A 16,093-nucleotide genomic window follows, 5' to 3' on the forward strand; every position below is an offset into this window, starting at 1 on the left:
TAATTTGAAGAAGACAAAAATTTTGAATGCCGAAAAAACTTCATTCCAAACTATCACTCGAAATTTCATCAGAAAGAAAGGCACCTGCCTTTTTATGATTGAATTTTGTGTTAATACGGGCTACGGGACCATTGTTTTTGTTTAAATAGTTGTTCTTCCACTAAACCGCTTTTGAGTGTTTTTGTTGTTGTTTTGTTTTACAACGTTTATGTGTGTGTATGTGTGTCATGATAAATAATCTATAGTTACGATTAATTGTAAAAATATATATTTAATATTAATTGTAAGAATATATATATATTGTACGTGTATATATATTTAAGTAATATGAATATCACAACATTATGTCTGCAATTTCCTCCTTCCCGGCACACGATACTTATCATTTTCTTGTTTGCATATTTCATTTTGCAAAACCGCTCTGGCCAAGCTTGGTGGCTTTTAAGGTAGAAAGGGGCCCACAGGGAAGGGCAACGCAGCTGAACATCAGTGCGTATAGACATCCGCAATGGGCGCGCACAAACCATGTGTTGCTGTCTCGCATTTGCGCTCTCTGCAGCCAAATTAGGGACCACTTAGAGGAAGAGGAAAAGTAATGATCGACAAGCAGCACAGCGTAGAGTAATGGAAGGAACTAGCATTTGACACTCTATTCTCCTATTCCCGTGAATGGAGTGAGTCCAAAAACAAGGAAAACAAAAATCACTGTAATGAAATTAGCGGGAATCCTTTTGAGTTTAGGATGTTTGGATCACACCAAAGTACAGTCCTAAGTACGATGCCAAATCAGCAAATTCATTTGAAACGCTAAACGGTAGCCTATAATAAATTGTATTAAATGGAGGGTAAACACAGAGAGAAAGACAAAGAGAGTCATATTCAGAAGATCAGCACAAATTATGGCCGAACCGACCAGTCAATCAACAGATAATGTTCGAAGAAAGCAAAATGTAGGAGCTTTGTGCAAAACAATTAAAATAAAAAACAAAAACATCCCACAAGGTGTGTGTTTCAGGTAAATTATAAACGCTACCGTAACCTATGTACAGCGCAAGTGAACGATGAACATGCTCGTACGGGGGGTGGCGCGGGAGAGAGATTATTCTTATGAGATCAAAAACCGTTTCAGAGCTTTCGGGAGCTGCACAGCGAAACATGCGTGTTACGTTTGAACAGTGTATTCGAAGAAGCAGTAAAAGCATTTCCCTGTGTTGCGAAATTTTCGTCACCACGGCGGGAAGGAGAAGCTATACAGTTTAAAGATTAAAAGAGAGAAAAAAAAGTTCAATGTAGAAAATTTTAAACCAACGAACCAAACACAACAAATCGAACGTGAAGAAAGTTTCCGATGCGTGACGCGTTGTTGCAAATTAAGCGAACGGATCGTTTGGCGGATGTTGTCGATGCTGCTGTTGTTGTTGATGATGCGATTGCTGTTTCTGTTGCTGGTGGTACTGCGTACTCTGTTGCGGCTGCTGCTGCTGCTGCTGCTGATAGTGCTGTTGGGCAGGGCAATTCGTTTGCGCTAATAGCAGCGACGTTGAGTGTGATGGCAAACTGCTAGCAGCAGAACCGGCTACTGAATGTTGAGCATGGTGTGCGTTGAACTGTTGCGCCAGGTTGGCCACGCTAGCACTGATCAGGTTGTTGGTGGTGGTGATGCTGCTGCTGCTAGTTGGATTTGTTGCACTGGCGTTAGCAGTGGATGTAGCAGTGGTGCTAATGGTGCCACCAGCGCTGCTGTCCAGGCTGACAAACAGCGCTAGCGAGGACGCCGATGGGAGCGCTGAAAAGGTGACATTGCCGGGCGGGAAAAACGATAACTCATGCGGTCAGGCTTCGGTGCCGCCGACCATGCCGTTGTTCTTCGGCGTGTAAATCGTCGCGTTCGGATCGAGACTGGAGGGACAGTTGCCGCCGTTGGCGCCACCATTGTTTGCGTTTTGAATTTGTACTATTTGTCCTCCATTGTTGCCACTGCCAGGGCCCCCCAGCGATGGCAAACCGACGCAGACAGTACCGGACGACGGGTGGACGACGCCGCAGCCATTGTTCGCCGAACTCGAGTTCGAACCGGCCAGCACCGACGACGAGGGCAGCGTCGCCATCGTGGATGTTAGCACCCCGAGGCTACCTAATTGACTGCAGAACGATGGTCCGTTCTGCACCACCATGTGCGACAATGGGCTTGGTTGTTGCTGCTGCTGCTGTTGTTGTTGCTGATGCTGCTGTTGCTGCTGTTGCTGCTGCTGCTGCTGCTGACTGCTTTGATGCATACCGCCTCCCCCGCCTGTACCTCCAGCAACACCACCTCCCCCAGCTCCACCGCTGCTAACCGGGCCCATCCCGTTGAGATGCCCGCTCGACAGCGATTGCGGCAGAAGCTGCGGTGCGTCGGCCAATCGCATCATCGACGAACCGTCCGTTCCACCTCCCCCACCATGGCTGGTCAGTCCGAGGGCATCGTTCGGCATAACCGCCACGAGCTGCACGATTTTTGCATTAAGATCGAGTATTTCCTTTTCCTTCGATCGCAGGGAACCTGGCAATGAAAAAAATGGATGCAAAATTAGATTTAATATACCTCCCACCGTAATCGTACAAATTGTCGAGTGAGCGCTACAGGATACGTACAGGTGAGAATTTCCACCTCTCGCCTGGTGCCCCCGAGGGCTGAGAATAAGTCCAGCTTAACTCTCGTTTCGGCCGACAGGTTCTTCTCCAGCGTTTCGTTCTTTTCCCGCATCACGGCCAAAGCGCTGATCAGCACTTCTGTGTTGGGTTGCGATTCACGGCTTCGCAGCTGTAGCTCGTACTTTCTCATCTGAAAAGTAAAGGAAATGTCAGATAGGCCGAACAAATACAAAGCATAATCGTATAATCGACTCTGTTGTGTCCAGGTATCTCCAGACCAGGTGAAAAAAGTTTCACGTTTCGAGCCATGAATCTCTGATAACCCATGCATCTGCTTTAGTGATTGGAAAAATGAAGTTTTTGTCGGAATCGATTCCGGATAACAGGTCTAAAATCAGTTTGTGGAACCGATTCCGGAATCGGAATCGGCACCGGAATTGAAATCGGATTCGGATTTGGTTCCGGAATCTGCTCGGGGATCAGAATCGGTTCCGGAATTGAAATCGGCTAAGGAATCGGAGTCGGTTTTGGCATCTCTATAAGAATAGGCGTTTGGGTCCAATGATGCTACATGTTGATAGTAGTGATGGTCGTTCCGCACCCACGCCGTTGATCTAGAGCCGCCTCCGAAATTGTCTGAAGCCAATCGGAGCCCTTTTGCCCATCACTAGTTAATAGCCGCAAAGAATCAAAATTTAGCGGAATTTGGGGCAAGTGTGCCATACGGGGCAAAAGTGCCACCAAGCATTTTTCCTTAAAAACTTTAGTTTAATGATCAATTGTGTATACAGTTGGTTGCTTTCCAATGACTAGGTATACTGAGCCGAATTTCATATAGACCAATTGATATTTCCCATCGTTTTGAACTGATTTATATTGAGTTTTAAAATTGAGCAGAATATTATAATTTTTTAATCCAACCAAATAAGCTCTCAAAAATCATGCGAACAATCAACCGAGAAAATATTTACACCACCGTATAGCTGAGAAAACGTGAAATTTTTTGTGGGGTTAGTTGAAAAAAAAACTTCCTTTTTGTCACTGAAAAATTCAATTTCAAAAAGTTACAACTTTTGGGGCAAAAGAGCCATCTCTATTTGGGGCAAGTGTGCCACCATCTTTCATAGGCGCGAGCTGTCAAAATGTAAACATTGTTGTAGCGTTTAGCGGTATGGTGCGCTTTTACGAGCGGATTCTACTCCGGAAAAACAGACCAGCAACAACCCATATTGCGATACTGTTTGTAATGAAAAGGGGTTCATTGGTGACTCAAGACATGTAGGAATAGATACACTAGTGGTACAAACGTAATAATTTCCAATTATCCAAGAAATACGGTTATTTTAACCAGGTGGCCGTCTTGCCCCATACGACTGACACTCTTGCCCCATAGCCCAACAACGTCTTTTTGGACCCTTTTTAAAACGCTTCAAAAACTGTTTTGTTTGCACTTTTTTCAAGCGAAACTCATTTATAAGTGAGGAAATAGATGTAAAATGGTTATGAGATTTAAATCGGCTTTTGAAAAACACGTTTTAGTGAGTTATAACTTGAAATACTTAAGGTGGCACACTTGTTCCAAATTCCACTACTTGTAAACGATCCATTCTCATGGAGATTCCCGGACTGATATTGCTTCGGAAACTTCTTATATCAATTAAAGAACTGATTCTCATTCCGGAGCTAATTCCATTTCTGGAGTCAATCCTGATTCCGTTACCGCAGCAAATTGCGATTCCCATGAAGATTCCAATTCCGGAGCCGATTACGATAGCAGAATTGATTCTGGAGCCAACTCCAAATCAGCTCCGGAATTGACTCCGGGAACGGGTACGGAATCGCAATCGATTCCAGCATCAGTATCTGTCTCGAGCTCCCGTCACTAATCTGCTTAGATTAATGAATCTTGTTTCCATGAAACGATTTCTGCTTGAAAACTCCTATCAATATCACCGTCTCCCAGGCAACGGAAAATCGAGCAAAGTTCCGCGAATCTTTTTCGTGCTTTTTTTGCCATCCGCTGTAGGCTGGATGGCACGAATCTACCCAGGTGACAACTGTTCTACATTTTTAGCTTAAACTCCTTGTGAACAGCTCGATTTAACCCATTGCCTCATACAACCCTTGAAAACATGGATGTGTGAGTGAACAACGATGTGTTGAAGCGTTGATGTTTATGTCAGAACTTCGGTAGAAGCCGGACAAACAAGAAGCTTGCAGTTTCGTCTCCGGTGTTCAACAACCAAAACACTGAGTAAGAAGAAAACGATCTATCCAGGAGTATCAGAATAGCGGAGAAACGCAGGGAAAGTAACAAAACAACGTGAAAGAGTATTTTATAATAAACTTTTTGTTTGATACGGATTGAAGATTACGCATGCTTTGTTTTGTTCCGGTAGCTTGTGCACAACGTGATGACAATTCTCAAAATGGCACCAGAAAAAACGCTTCACTCTGACGTTTCAACTGTTACAATAAGCTTAAACTCTGCAATATCGCTTGCTCTTTAAGCCAGTTTTAAGCCTGCTCTTTAAGCTTGTAGGAACTCGAAAAAGGCTAACAATCTGCTCGAAAATGTCACTTGGGTTGTTAATGTGTATATGTGTCTATGTACGTAATTGTTAATGTGTATATGTACGTTGAGCCGGTCTGGTGGTACAGTCGTCAACTTGTACGACTTAACAACATGCCCGTCATGGGTTCAAGTCCCGAATAGACCGTGCTCCCATACGCGCAGAACTGACTATCCTGCTATGGTAAGTCACTGAAAGCCAAAGCTCACTTCACTAGTGGGTACTACTGGCAGGCCTTGACCGACAGCGGTTGTTGCGCCAAAGAAGAAGAAGAAGATATGTACGCTCATAAAATCGTCATTTTCGAATCCACAGAAGAATCGTGTCGTGGAAACGCAAAACGGTTCTCGATTTTTTTTTTGTGAAAGGGCAAGGAGATTCCCCATCAAATAATCGTTCAGTGGGAAGTTACCTATTCACAATTATCCAACAAAGCATGGGATTTATCCTAAACTATTGCAAAATTACCTCCTGCTCATAGTTGCGAGCCTGCTTTTCGGCCATCAGCTTGCCCTCCTCCGCGTTTATCACTTCGTGCTGCAGCTTGTCGATTTCCATTTCCATCTGTTGCTTTTTCATCTTGCACGACTCGCCACACTCGGAGCGCGCCGCCTTCTCCTCGGCCTGCTTCCGGTACTTGCGCTCATTGTTGAGCTGAGCCTCGAGCGATTGACGGTGGCGCCGTTCTTCACCCAGCCGTCGTTCAACGGTTTGCAAATTTTGCCGTTCCTGCTGCCGCTGGCTGCTAAGCTCTTGGTATCTACAACGATACGAACGAAAGAAGGGAAAAGAAAGGTTTAGTCTAGAGCTCGATTGCTACTCAATTATCACCGATTGTTCCTACCTGGTCTGTAGTTCTTCGTATTCCTTCTGCTTAGCCTGTAAACACGATTTCAGGTTGCCCGTGTTGGAATCATACTTTTGACGCAGCTCATTCTCTGTCTGTCGATGAGTCGACAGTTCAGCCCGCAGCTTCTTTAGGTCACCTTCGAGCCGTGGGCACGATTCGCACACCTTCTGCACCACCACGGTAGTAGCAACTGGCGGAGCTGCTCCAGCAGATGAAGCTTGCCCAGACGACGATCCTGTCGCCGCTGGGGTCGCTTTCGCTGTTCTGGCGCCACTACTGCTGCTGCTAGACCGGCCATCGCCAGATTCCTTCACCTGTTCGCTATTGTGTTGGTGATTGTCCTTAACGGAGGCAGACGGCACACTGCCAGCCCCGGTGTACGAAGCTGACGTGATGGTTGTTGCCTTGTCGCCACCACCACCGGATGACAACGTGGCTCCGCCCGCTGTCGTTAGCGTGGTCACCGAGGACGCCAGCGCCAGGGTAGCACAAAGTTTAGCAATTGCCGACAGTTGAGCCTGCTGCTCGGCAGCTTTCTTGAGCCGATTTTTGCGCCCGGAACGACCACCGCCCCCTTTCGATTCGGACCCAGCCGTCGCTACTTCCGTACACGCCACCTGCTGTACAAGCTCCGGCTGATGGTATTGCGAACTGATGTGGCCGTTCTGTTTGTTACTGTTCGATTTGCTGCTTCCCACCGCAACACTATGCGTGCTGCTTTCGGTTGGACTTTTGGAACGATTGGAGTGTTTCGCGGTGCTCGAAGAAGACGAACCGGTCGAAACGGCGGCCGCACTGCTACTGTTGCTCGTTGTCTCCTTGTCGTAATCTTTACGAGCGGCGAGACCCTGCCCGGATCCATCTTTTGCATCCTTTGCCACAGCTCCACCGTTGCAGTGAATGCTGCCATTATGATCGCCGCCACGACTTCCCGTGCTCGAGGTTTCTTTTGTACTGTGTGTGGCGCTACCACCACCAGTGCTACTGCTGCCGCTGGAGCTACTGCTGGTGGTGCTAGCATTACCACCGTTCTGTTGGAATGTGGTGGTCTGATGATAGGAGTAGTTACCTCCACTGCCACCGCTACCACCATTCATCTTACTGCCAGCATTAAACGTGCTGGTTGAATTGGATGACGCATTGCTGCTGCCGCTGCTGTTGCTGCTGCTGCTGCTATCCTTGTCCAAACTTTTCCGATGCTTGGAAGAGCCTTGCTGTTGGTGTGAAGCGTGATTTAGACCGCCATTCATCGTACTGGTCGACGAGGAGGACGGCGAACTACCGCTGCTAACGTGCCCATTCACATGCGTCGTCGAGGAGGATCCACTGCTGGACGATTTGGAGCTCTGTGCACTCTTACTGTGACTTGCATGATGCTGCTGCTGCTGCTGCTGCTGTTGGTGATTATTGTGGTGATGATTGTGATTATGGTGATTGTGGTGGTGATGCTGCCCTGTATCACTTCGGTTGCTCGTAGCACTGTGGCTACTACTGTTCAGACTATGATTGTTTCCCAACGTCGCTACGGGTACGAGCTCCTTCGTTGACGTCAGCTGCTCGCTGCCCGCCCCGGTAGCCCCGTCGGCCAGCGGTTCTAGCGCCCTGGATTCCTCCTTCGGCAGTGCTTCCTGCAGCAACTGCATGTAGAAGTCGTTGTCCTTTGCTACCTCGCGCTGCTTGCGTTGCCGTATGCGGAAGCCTACGTAGCTCTTGAAACCGAACCCAAGCGTCACCACCGGATAGCCAATGCTGAAATATCGTTCAAGATGATCATCAATATTGCTGTGTGTCCTTTCGCGTTTGGCGTTGCAACGCGGTCACTGTCGAAACCAACCGCCATGCTTACCAATGAGCGGCGAACGGTCGGCAAAGATTGAGATGCGGTATATTGCGACTGTCCTTCCATCGTATGGCAGCCTCCAGATATACAAACAGTATCCACAGTATTATCGTTGGCAAACAGATTCCTTTATCTAAAATATGAAACAAACGGATTATAATTTAGGTATATGTGTTCGTCTATTGATCGAGCGCTACGTTACTTCTATTGAAAATACGTTAAATTAGAATGCGTACCTGTATGCCAGACGTACTGGACCCAAACGTATGTACTGGCGGCAAAAAATAGCCACTGAACGGGGATGAAAAATAGACATACCAAATCGGATGTCACCGCTATGCAGACGAACAGCACCGAAAATGCCTATAATAGAAGTGGACGTAAAAATAAGAAACGGCACATAAGTCAAGTGCCATACAAGTCGATGGATTGTACACACATACCAATCCTTTATATTTGTAGGAATCATATATCGAACGAAGCAGCAGCCAGAACGGCCATAGGAATTCAAAACGGAATTCGAGCAAAAAGTCTGCTGTTATTACGGACGCCCATAATAGTAGGAATTTGATGTAGAGCAGGGTGTTGCTGAAAGGAACAAAAATAAGAAGTAATCCATCATTATCATCATTCGAACAGTTCCTTATTTGCTCACTGTTTGGCCGAGGGGATTTGTACTTAGAGCGCATTAACTATAGAATTAAACAAAGCTGAAAAGATTTATAAAGCTCCTAAGCTATTCGTTCACTGGCCATGAATCGTTTAGGAGCTGCTTTTTTAGGCGGAAGCAAACGCCTGGGCAATAAATGTGAAAGGCAGAATCAATTTGTTTCCATCGGGTTAGGAAGGAAGAATAAACAGAAGCATCTAAGACACATCGACGGCCAACCGATCTACGTTCACCAAGACGCTTTGAGCAATTCAAACAGAAAAAACGAAGCTACTTTTGCAGAGCGAAGTGTAACTGAAGAGAGAAAGAGAGAAAGAAAAACGCAACCCATCGATAAATGATAATTATCCATTGCTAAGGAAGAAAACATGCTTCGACCACCTTCAAAACAACTTCTTCAAACGGCCTGGGCACCAAACACGCGTTGCAAGCAGAAATAAAAAGGCACCAGCTGATGGCGGCGATTGCAAGACATAACAGAAACCGGAACAGAACTAACAAAAACTGCAGTAGAATAACAGGCAGGCATTAATGCATCTGGGAAGGGAAGATCAAGAGGCGACCAAATGCCCGCTGCAACCAAGTAAAAGCCGTTCGCTTCTCGGTTGTTTGCAGCTGTTGTTTCCCGTTGCTTATTCGTGAGAGAAATTATATCACATACAAGGAAAAAGGGAACATTGAATGGAGAAAAAAGGAGACGAAACACAAATAATCTCCGCAAACATTAAAGCAAAAATTAATAGCCCAGATCTGATCGATTCGGAAACCGGTAAGTGCTAAGGTAAGACTGTCAAAGTGACATACTACCCATGAGAAAGAATACTTAGCGGGCAGGACAGAGCAACAAGTATCCCTTGACCAAATACAGGCGTGCGACGAACTCTACTTGTAGGTACGAGTCATGGCTTGCTCGATATTTCTTTTTGGATGATAAAACGATAGCTATTTGCATAACCCTTGATGGCACAAATGGTCATATTTTCATCACGTTAGTACTTCTACGATAAACTTTCTTAACCTTTTCGTTCCATTTTTGCTACCCCCATTTTATTGATGATAACAAATTGATTTCACCATTGATTGATATCATCATTTTTCCTTGGCTATCTTTCATTATTCCATCATTTTTTTATGAAATTGATATCAATTTTTCATTGGCAGCTATGTTTTAAAGTCTTGTGTGATTCTCATGAACCATCGTTTGGACAAATCATCTTATAATACTAATAGAAAAAATCAAATCAAGGCTCAAATGAGAGATCACGAATGCAAAGATTCTAGCTTGAAATAAAATACAACATAATATAATGTGATTGAAAAAAAAAATGTATAAAATGGGTAAGCTAAGGGGTTTTTTGAGGATTGCAATAAATGACAAGCCGCAAAAAATATCGTCTATTTTTCATACGGGCGACTTAACTACACGCTCATCCACGGGTTTAAAACTTGTATTAACCAAGTCATCTATGCACAGGACTAACAATCCCAGCAAAGGGTAGATCGACTGTGAGAAATTGCCAAACTTATGTTTATTAAATATGTTTGACAACCTAAGAAAAAATATATATGAGTTTCAACATTCAACTTTTTTTACGTTGAAATATGCACTTCAAAGAATGTATCATTTAAGCAAAAAAATCACCATGTAGTGCTTGATTAGATGATCCAGATGGGAATCGAGCCACGTCTTAGCAACTGCATCCATATTTCTTATGCCTCTATCGTAACCCTAGAGACAATTCTCATTAAGAGAATTGCACTTCTAATTTATTTGCAATATATTTGCGCACGAGAAATTATTTTCGTTAGACATATTTGCGCGGGAGACCCCACAATTCCTATGTGCAGAGCTTTTAATAAAGTCTATCAATTTTTCGAGTTCGATACGTCACTAGAATCTTTTAAAGACCGCATTTGCGCCAGGATATAGGCGATAAGTTAAGTTTGTAGCCTAAGTTAGGTTTAAACCTAAGGAAATTCATCAGGACTATAACTGTTATAAGAGGCGAATGAGGTCAATCGGCTCAAAGCCTCTGTAAAAAAAAAATTAACTGTCCATTGAATAATGACTTAATAATAATAAAAACTTTTTAACCGTAACATGGTTATATCTTACAGTGGAGATGGAGAAACAAAGCTTAGCATAGAGCATATTTTCAGGATCAAGCATAACAAACCCCCATCGCTTCTTGGCCCACCGTGGATAGGATTTTGTGAAGTCGTCTCGAACAATCCCCCGTTATGCTAAGGCTTCACCACTAGGACAAACATATCGATTAATGTATCGCATCGATTTTATACAGCCTCCGGCACCATCTGTCAAGATGGAGGCGCGGGCATGTGGCGTCTCTCCCGAGCGCGTGTACTGAGCTAGTCCGCACCATATCATTTCAAGTCGAGAGAACGAACCAGCCAAAACAAATAATCATCATACCGCATACTACACAGTTTCCCCAACATAAAGGCATGGCGGCATGGGCAAGCTACACACGGAAGGATAACGCACGAGGAGGGGGTTACGTTGAAAGTGTCATTAACCGCGATAGCATAGCGGAAAACCGTTGCCTTGCCGGCTGCTTGCTCGATACGGCCGGATTGTGCGCGCGTGTGTGTTTTCGTTAACTGGCAATAAAATACCAACGCATATGTACCTCCCCCCACCCCATGCTGCTTCCCTCAACCAGGGGCAGAGCAGCATGAAAGCTGTGTCTCATTTGTTTACAACGCGCGCGCAGCGTTGCCCCAACATCCACCTCACCAAAGCTTTTTTGGAGGCGTCGCAAAAAATCGGAACCGACCTTTTGTTGGAGTTGATGGGTTTCCCATCGAGTTCACAATGATTTCTGTATCATTGTTACGGTATTATTGTTCCCAATGCACACAAAACATTCCGACGCAGTTTACGGTCCAGGCTCAGGAGAAAAAGAGTCTTCCTCGCAAAGCTAAAAGTACATCTCTTGTCCTCCAAATTACTGTACTAAATAAAGTCGGCAAACTTGATCAGTTCCCTAGTGAGTCAAACGAATGCCATTGCTTCACTGGGTAAAACTACAACGATACCCGCTCCCCTAACCCTTACATACCTCCCAATCTGTTCCGCAATTTTGTTCTTCTTGATGGGCCGTCGTATTTTGCCACAGTCGGCATTGCGCCTCTTCATTATAGCGCACCGCTTGATGGTGATGTCGGTCCGGCCAGCTCCGTGGTAGCGAATCCGTTTCCCAACGAAATGTTCCACGCCCGGCAGCAGCTGCCCGGCTTTGCTGTTCAGTCCGGCGGATATCCTGCCGACCAATCGAGGGACTTTCCCGGTTCGCTCGCACACGCTCTCGCGAAACCAGCAGGCAGTAGTAGTGTTGTAGGGCTGTGGTGTTCTGTGTGGCTCCTGCCACCCTCACGCCTACTGCGAATCAGCGCGTGGAAAGCCCCGCTGCGCGAGTACACACACCGTTTTTCGCAGGACGCCTATGATGATGATGTTGCCACTAGCAGCAGCACAGCCAACGACACAACAACACAATCGCTGGCATGAAAAGGGGAAAAACCAACTAGCACTAACACACACACGCACACAAACCTTGCGACTGTGTCCACTTTCGATAAATATAGAATTTTTGATCTCTCTCTCTTTTGGTTGTTGTTGTTTTTTTCTTCACTTTTCTCTTCACTCCGAGCAATGATGCACCTTTTCTTCAGCCGCACACACGGCCAGCGGTAAACACGCGTCACACTTCAAACCGTGCACGTTGATGGGTAGGGCGGGCGGATCGGGACGGCAAGGTTCCTTTTTAGATGATATACCACCAGGCTATCACGGCCAGCACATTGAAAAACGCACCTAAAGGGATGTGATAACAAAAGCCATGTGTTGAGATTTTCCCGAATCACTTGCATGTACAAGCGCGCACACAAACCCACACATACACACGAGTGCCACGCAAGATATGCGTGGAAATTTAGGCGAAGAAAAATCGCTACAACCTCCCAGGATTATTCGCCCTGCTCACTCTCAACTGCACTCTCGGTGCTCACAAACAATTGCGGAGATGTAATTTCGACCTCGTGTGGCAGTTTCCTCTGCACCTGTGTGGTAAAATATGCATTGACAAACGTGTTGATCTTATTTTTGCTCTTGTTTTTGGCAAACGCTTTTCATCCGAGCGCAGAAACCACGCACAACGTCACAAGCACGTCACCGGGACGGCAGTGGTGGCCTACTGTACAACGATAATTTGCTAATCTGTTTTCCAACACCCTAACTCAATCTCACATCGGGTTGTGTGTGCGTGTGTGGTTTGGTTTGTATGTGTAGAAATGGAAACGAAGAGAAGATTCAGAATAGAGATTTTCCCGAACAACGAAACCAACCAACACACATTATGCTATTCTATCGTTTCTTTAAACATTCACGAGATGCTTTTCCCGTCATGTTCCTGGTGGACATTATTCGAAATGTTTGGAGTTAATCAAATTCCGAAAATCTGACGTGTAAAATGTAACCGATGCATTCTCGGTCTTCCACGAACGCTGCTACCATCAGACCCCGCCACGGGAAACCCGTGGCCAAAAGGAAGGGTACAGATCGCTGTCGCATGTGAATGGGGGAGCTTCTGTGCGTTCGCAGGATGTTGCCTAGCGTTTCTGTGGATGGTTGTCTCCGTTCCGGTTTACGCTGGATGATGGAACCAGCTTCCGCTTCGAAAAATACCACGCACAAGCTTTTCTGCGCGCTCTCGAGTACATCAGCACGGCCGTTCGTTGTCGCCGTTGATGCGTTGGGTTCTTGGACTCTCTCTCTCTCTAGCTCTTTACGGCTGGTTCGTACAAATTTTCCTCTTCTCTCCGGTCAGCATACTTTATGCTCTCGTTATTGCCCTCTGTGGGACAAGCTACGAAAGGCAGGACGGGAAGGGAAATCTTTTTTTCCCTCCTTCATAATGCTTAAAATAAAAGGATAAACTAACTAGCTGGCTTCGTGGAAAATCACAAAACTCGCCGCTGGCCATAGCGATTTACTTTCCCTCCGCAGTGGGACGGATGAGCAGAAATTCAACAAGGAAATGGTGCGCAGATTGCCACGCGGGACGCAGACTCCCGTTTTTCACCGTTCCAGCTGTTTTGAATGAAAGGTCTCCGGGAGGGGATGATCCGGGGGGGGGAGGGGGTTCATCACAAAATGAGCACCGCACAAGGGAGCGATTCAAGATTTTCCCATTTTTCGCTGTTGCACTACAAACACACACACGCACACGGACACATACACACGCTACCCAAATTGGTGTGGAATCAAGAACCGGAATTTTACGCCAGAACACAACTGAAACGTACAATCCCCAGCACAAATGATCACTCCGTCACCCCGAGCACAATAAAATCGATTTCCCAAAGCCGCCTGCTCTCTGCGCTTTCGGTGATGGTGATGAAGATAGGTTTTCTGATGTGTGGAACTCTCCCTCCCCCCCTCCACTCTTCCCTGCACTTTACGGGTCGGCTGGTTCGACGGCAAAACAATTGAGGCGCACATAACCAACAACGAGCCGCACGATTCGATCGTTCACGTGCTGCACACGTTAAAGTGCACACTTTTCACCTTTGAAAGCCAGCCAAACTGTGGCAGCGCGCAGTTTTGCAGGATATTTCCGAATTTTACTTCTGCTGTGTGAGCGAGTCGCGTTTCGTTTCACTTGCTGTCTTGCATTTGGTGCTTGTGCTTTTGTTTGTGTCTGTTGCTGCTGTCACACGCGGCTAGGTTTATGGGCGTAGTTGGCCGATTCAAACCATCTTCGGAAGCGATCGAGCGGGCTAAACATTTGTAGGGTTCCTCGGTACAGGGTTGCTCAGCAATAAAGGAAAATGTTTGATTTGGACAATTCGTTCGTTGTAAAAATATCAATAAATAAAAAAAGAAACAGTATGCAGATTCTGCATTGCAGAAGCAGATGGATAATCAATTGGCAAAGTGTTTAAGGAAAATTTGGTTAGTTTTGATAACTAAGGAACTAAGAGAACACAATTCGAAAAGGATAGCCTGAAAATGGGCAGTGGGTTCGGTGTTGACATTTTTATCTCAATTATTCAATTGTTGTATTAGTTTTAGCAGCGTTTTAAACATTAGAGAACTCATAAATTTCAATGTAGCGGTTATAATTATCAATGATTGAACTGGTCAACATGACGTTTTCTGTTTGCATGTTAAGTATTATTTTGAGATGCATTTTCATCGAAATTTGGGAAGTAAAGTACGTTTCTTGTTTACAGAATGGATGTTTATGGATACCGGTCACCCCGATTACTAAAATGGTGTATCTTTCGGCTGTTCGTATCTAAAATGCCAAGAAATCTGAGTAATAAAATGGGTTCATTTATTCCATTCTTGTCGCACTGTGAAGAGTAGTTGGTAGAAACTTAAAACAGAAGCCAAAAAAACGCACACACACATTTAGATCTTGTTGAATGCGGCAATGTCCACAGACTGTACGTAATCCTCGAACTCCTGAATCGTCTCCGTCAGCAGATCAACCGAAACCTTGTCGTCCTCGATAACGCAGCAGATCTGCAGCTTCTGGATGCCATAGCCGACCGGTACGAGCTTGGCCGCTCCCCACAGCAGTCCGTCCATCTCGATGCTGCGTACGTTCTTCTCCATTTCCTTCATGTCGGTTTCGTCATCCCACGGTTTGACGTCCAAAATGATGGAGCTCTTGGCGATGAGGGCAGGTTTCTTCGACTTCTTTGCATTGTATGCCGCCAGGCGCTCTTCCTTCAGTTTCGCCGCCTCGGCGCTCTCTTCCTCATCCTCCGATCCGAACAGATCCACATCATCATCATCGTCTCCGCCGGCCGGTGCGGCGGCGACAGTAGGCTTGCCGCCGGCTACCTGTGGCAGGGCCTGACCGCCCCATTCCGAGCGCTCCTTAGCGTTGAACGATGCGATGTGGTTGTACCAGCGCAGCGCGTGCACATGGGTAGCGGCGGGAGCTTTGCCCAGGGCATCGAACACGGACAGATCAGCCTTCGATGGAGCGTATCTGGAGGGAAGGGAAAACAGGTTGCGTGTCACCATTCCAGCAAGCAATCCGTGTGCTAACCTCAAAAATTTGAAACCATATTTAAACTAGCTTACCCTTCGACATAGCTGTGATCAGCCAGGAATTTGTCCAATTCCTTCAGTCCGTTAGCGGTCTTAACATCTCCGAATGCCATTTTGAGCAAATTTCCTTAAAAATCTCGGAACAGAGCGATCGGACACGACGTGTGTGCGATGAAGATTTTACGGAAAGAGATTTTTTTTAATCGTATTTTTTGACAAATACGACATTGCACAGAAGTGGACTCTTTGACTATGCTATAAACCCGATACCCGAACAGTGTGGCCAGATTATTTTGGCGGTTTTTGGTAGGCGCCTCCAAATTTTATCGGTAGTTTTCGGTAAGTTAACCGTAGAGTTGGCAACCAGATTTACACACATAAGTTCCCAAGCTCCCGACCACGCTGGTTTTCGCTGGTCTTTTCGGGGATAATTCGT

The 16,093-nt window shown here is 45.8% G+C and overlaps 2 protein-coding genes across 8 annotated transcripts; both read right to left on the minus strand.

Moving 5' to 3' along the window:
* Positions 1–1,672: 1,672 nt before the first annotated feature.
* On the minus strand, positions 1,673–14,297 carry LOC121599011 (macoilin-2). 7 transcript variants are annotated; one of them, XM_041926461.1, is made up of 10 exons: positions 14,158–14,297; positions 12,482–12,650; positions 11,651–12,405; positions 8,341–8,485; positions 8,134–8,260; positions 7,904–8,030; positions 6,052–7,806; positions 5,676–5,967; positions 2,635–2,824; positions 1,673–2,542 (listed from the first exon to the last, which is right to left on the minus strand). In XM_041926461.1, exons 3-10 carry the CDS (start codon positions 11,725–11,727, stop codon positions 1,833–1,835), a joined length of 3,423 nt encoding a protein of 1,140 aa, XP_041782395.1. In that variant the 5' UTR covers positions 11,728–12,405; positions 12,482–12,650; positions 14,158–14,297; the 3' UTR covers positions 1,673–1,832. The 7 variants fall into 7 exon arrangements, with proteins under 7 accessions (XP_041782395.1, XP_041782396.1, XP_041782392.1 ...); XM_041926462.1 differs by lacking the exon at positions 14,158–14,297 and adding an exon at positions 13,829–14,025; XM_041926458.1 differs by lacking the exon at positions 12,482–12,650.
* A 609-nt stretch (positions 14,298–14,906) lies between these two features.
* LOC121600137 (probable elongation factor 1-beta) lies at positions 14,907–15,870 on the minus strand. The gene is made up of 2 exons (XM_041928463.1): positions 15,691–15,870; positions 14,907–15,595 (listed from the first exon to the last, which is right to left on the minus strand). The coding sequence occupies exons 1-2, from the start codon at positions 15,768–15,770 to the stop codon at positions 15,007–15,009; spliced, it is 669 nt and encodes a 222-aa protein (XP_041784397.1). The 5' UTR covers positions 15,771–15,870; the 3' UTR covers positions 14,907–15,006.
* Between the last annotated feature and the right edge of the window lie 223 nt (positions 15,871–16,093).

This window comes from Anopheles merus, chromosome 3L, assembly GCF_017562075.2.
Source record: "Anopheles merus strain MAF chromosome 3L, AmerM5.1, whole genome shotgun sequence".
NCBI lineage: Eukaryota > Metazoa > Arthropoda > Insecta > Diptera > Culicidae > Anopheles > Anopheles merus.

Excerpts from the sequence above, each read along its gene's own strand:
- LOC121599011 (XM_041926458.1), bottom strand. The coding sequence starts at position 11,727 with ATGAAGAGGCGCAATGCCGACTGTGGCAAAATACGACGGCCCATCAAG. Across the intron at positions 8,261-8,340 it reads CCTACAAATATAAAGGATTG|GCATTTTCGGTGCTGTTCGT; the intron begins GTATGTGTGTAC and ends CTTCTATTATAG. Across the intron at positions 5,968-6,051 it reads TACGAAGAACTACAGACCAG|ATACCAAGAGCTTAGCAGCC; the intron begins GTAGGAACAATC and ends GTATCGTTGTAG.
- LOC121600137 (XM_041928463.1), bottom strand. The coding sequence starts at position 15,770 with ATGGCATTCGGAGATGTTAAGACCGCTAACGGACTGAAGGAATTGGAC. Across the intron at positions 15,596-15,690 it reads GATCACAGCTATGTCGAAGG|ATACGCTCCATCGAAGGCTG; the intron begins GTAAGCTAGTTT and ends CCTTCCCTCCAG.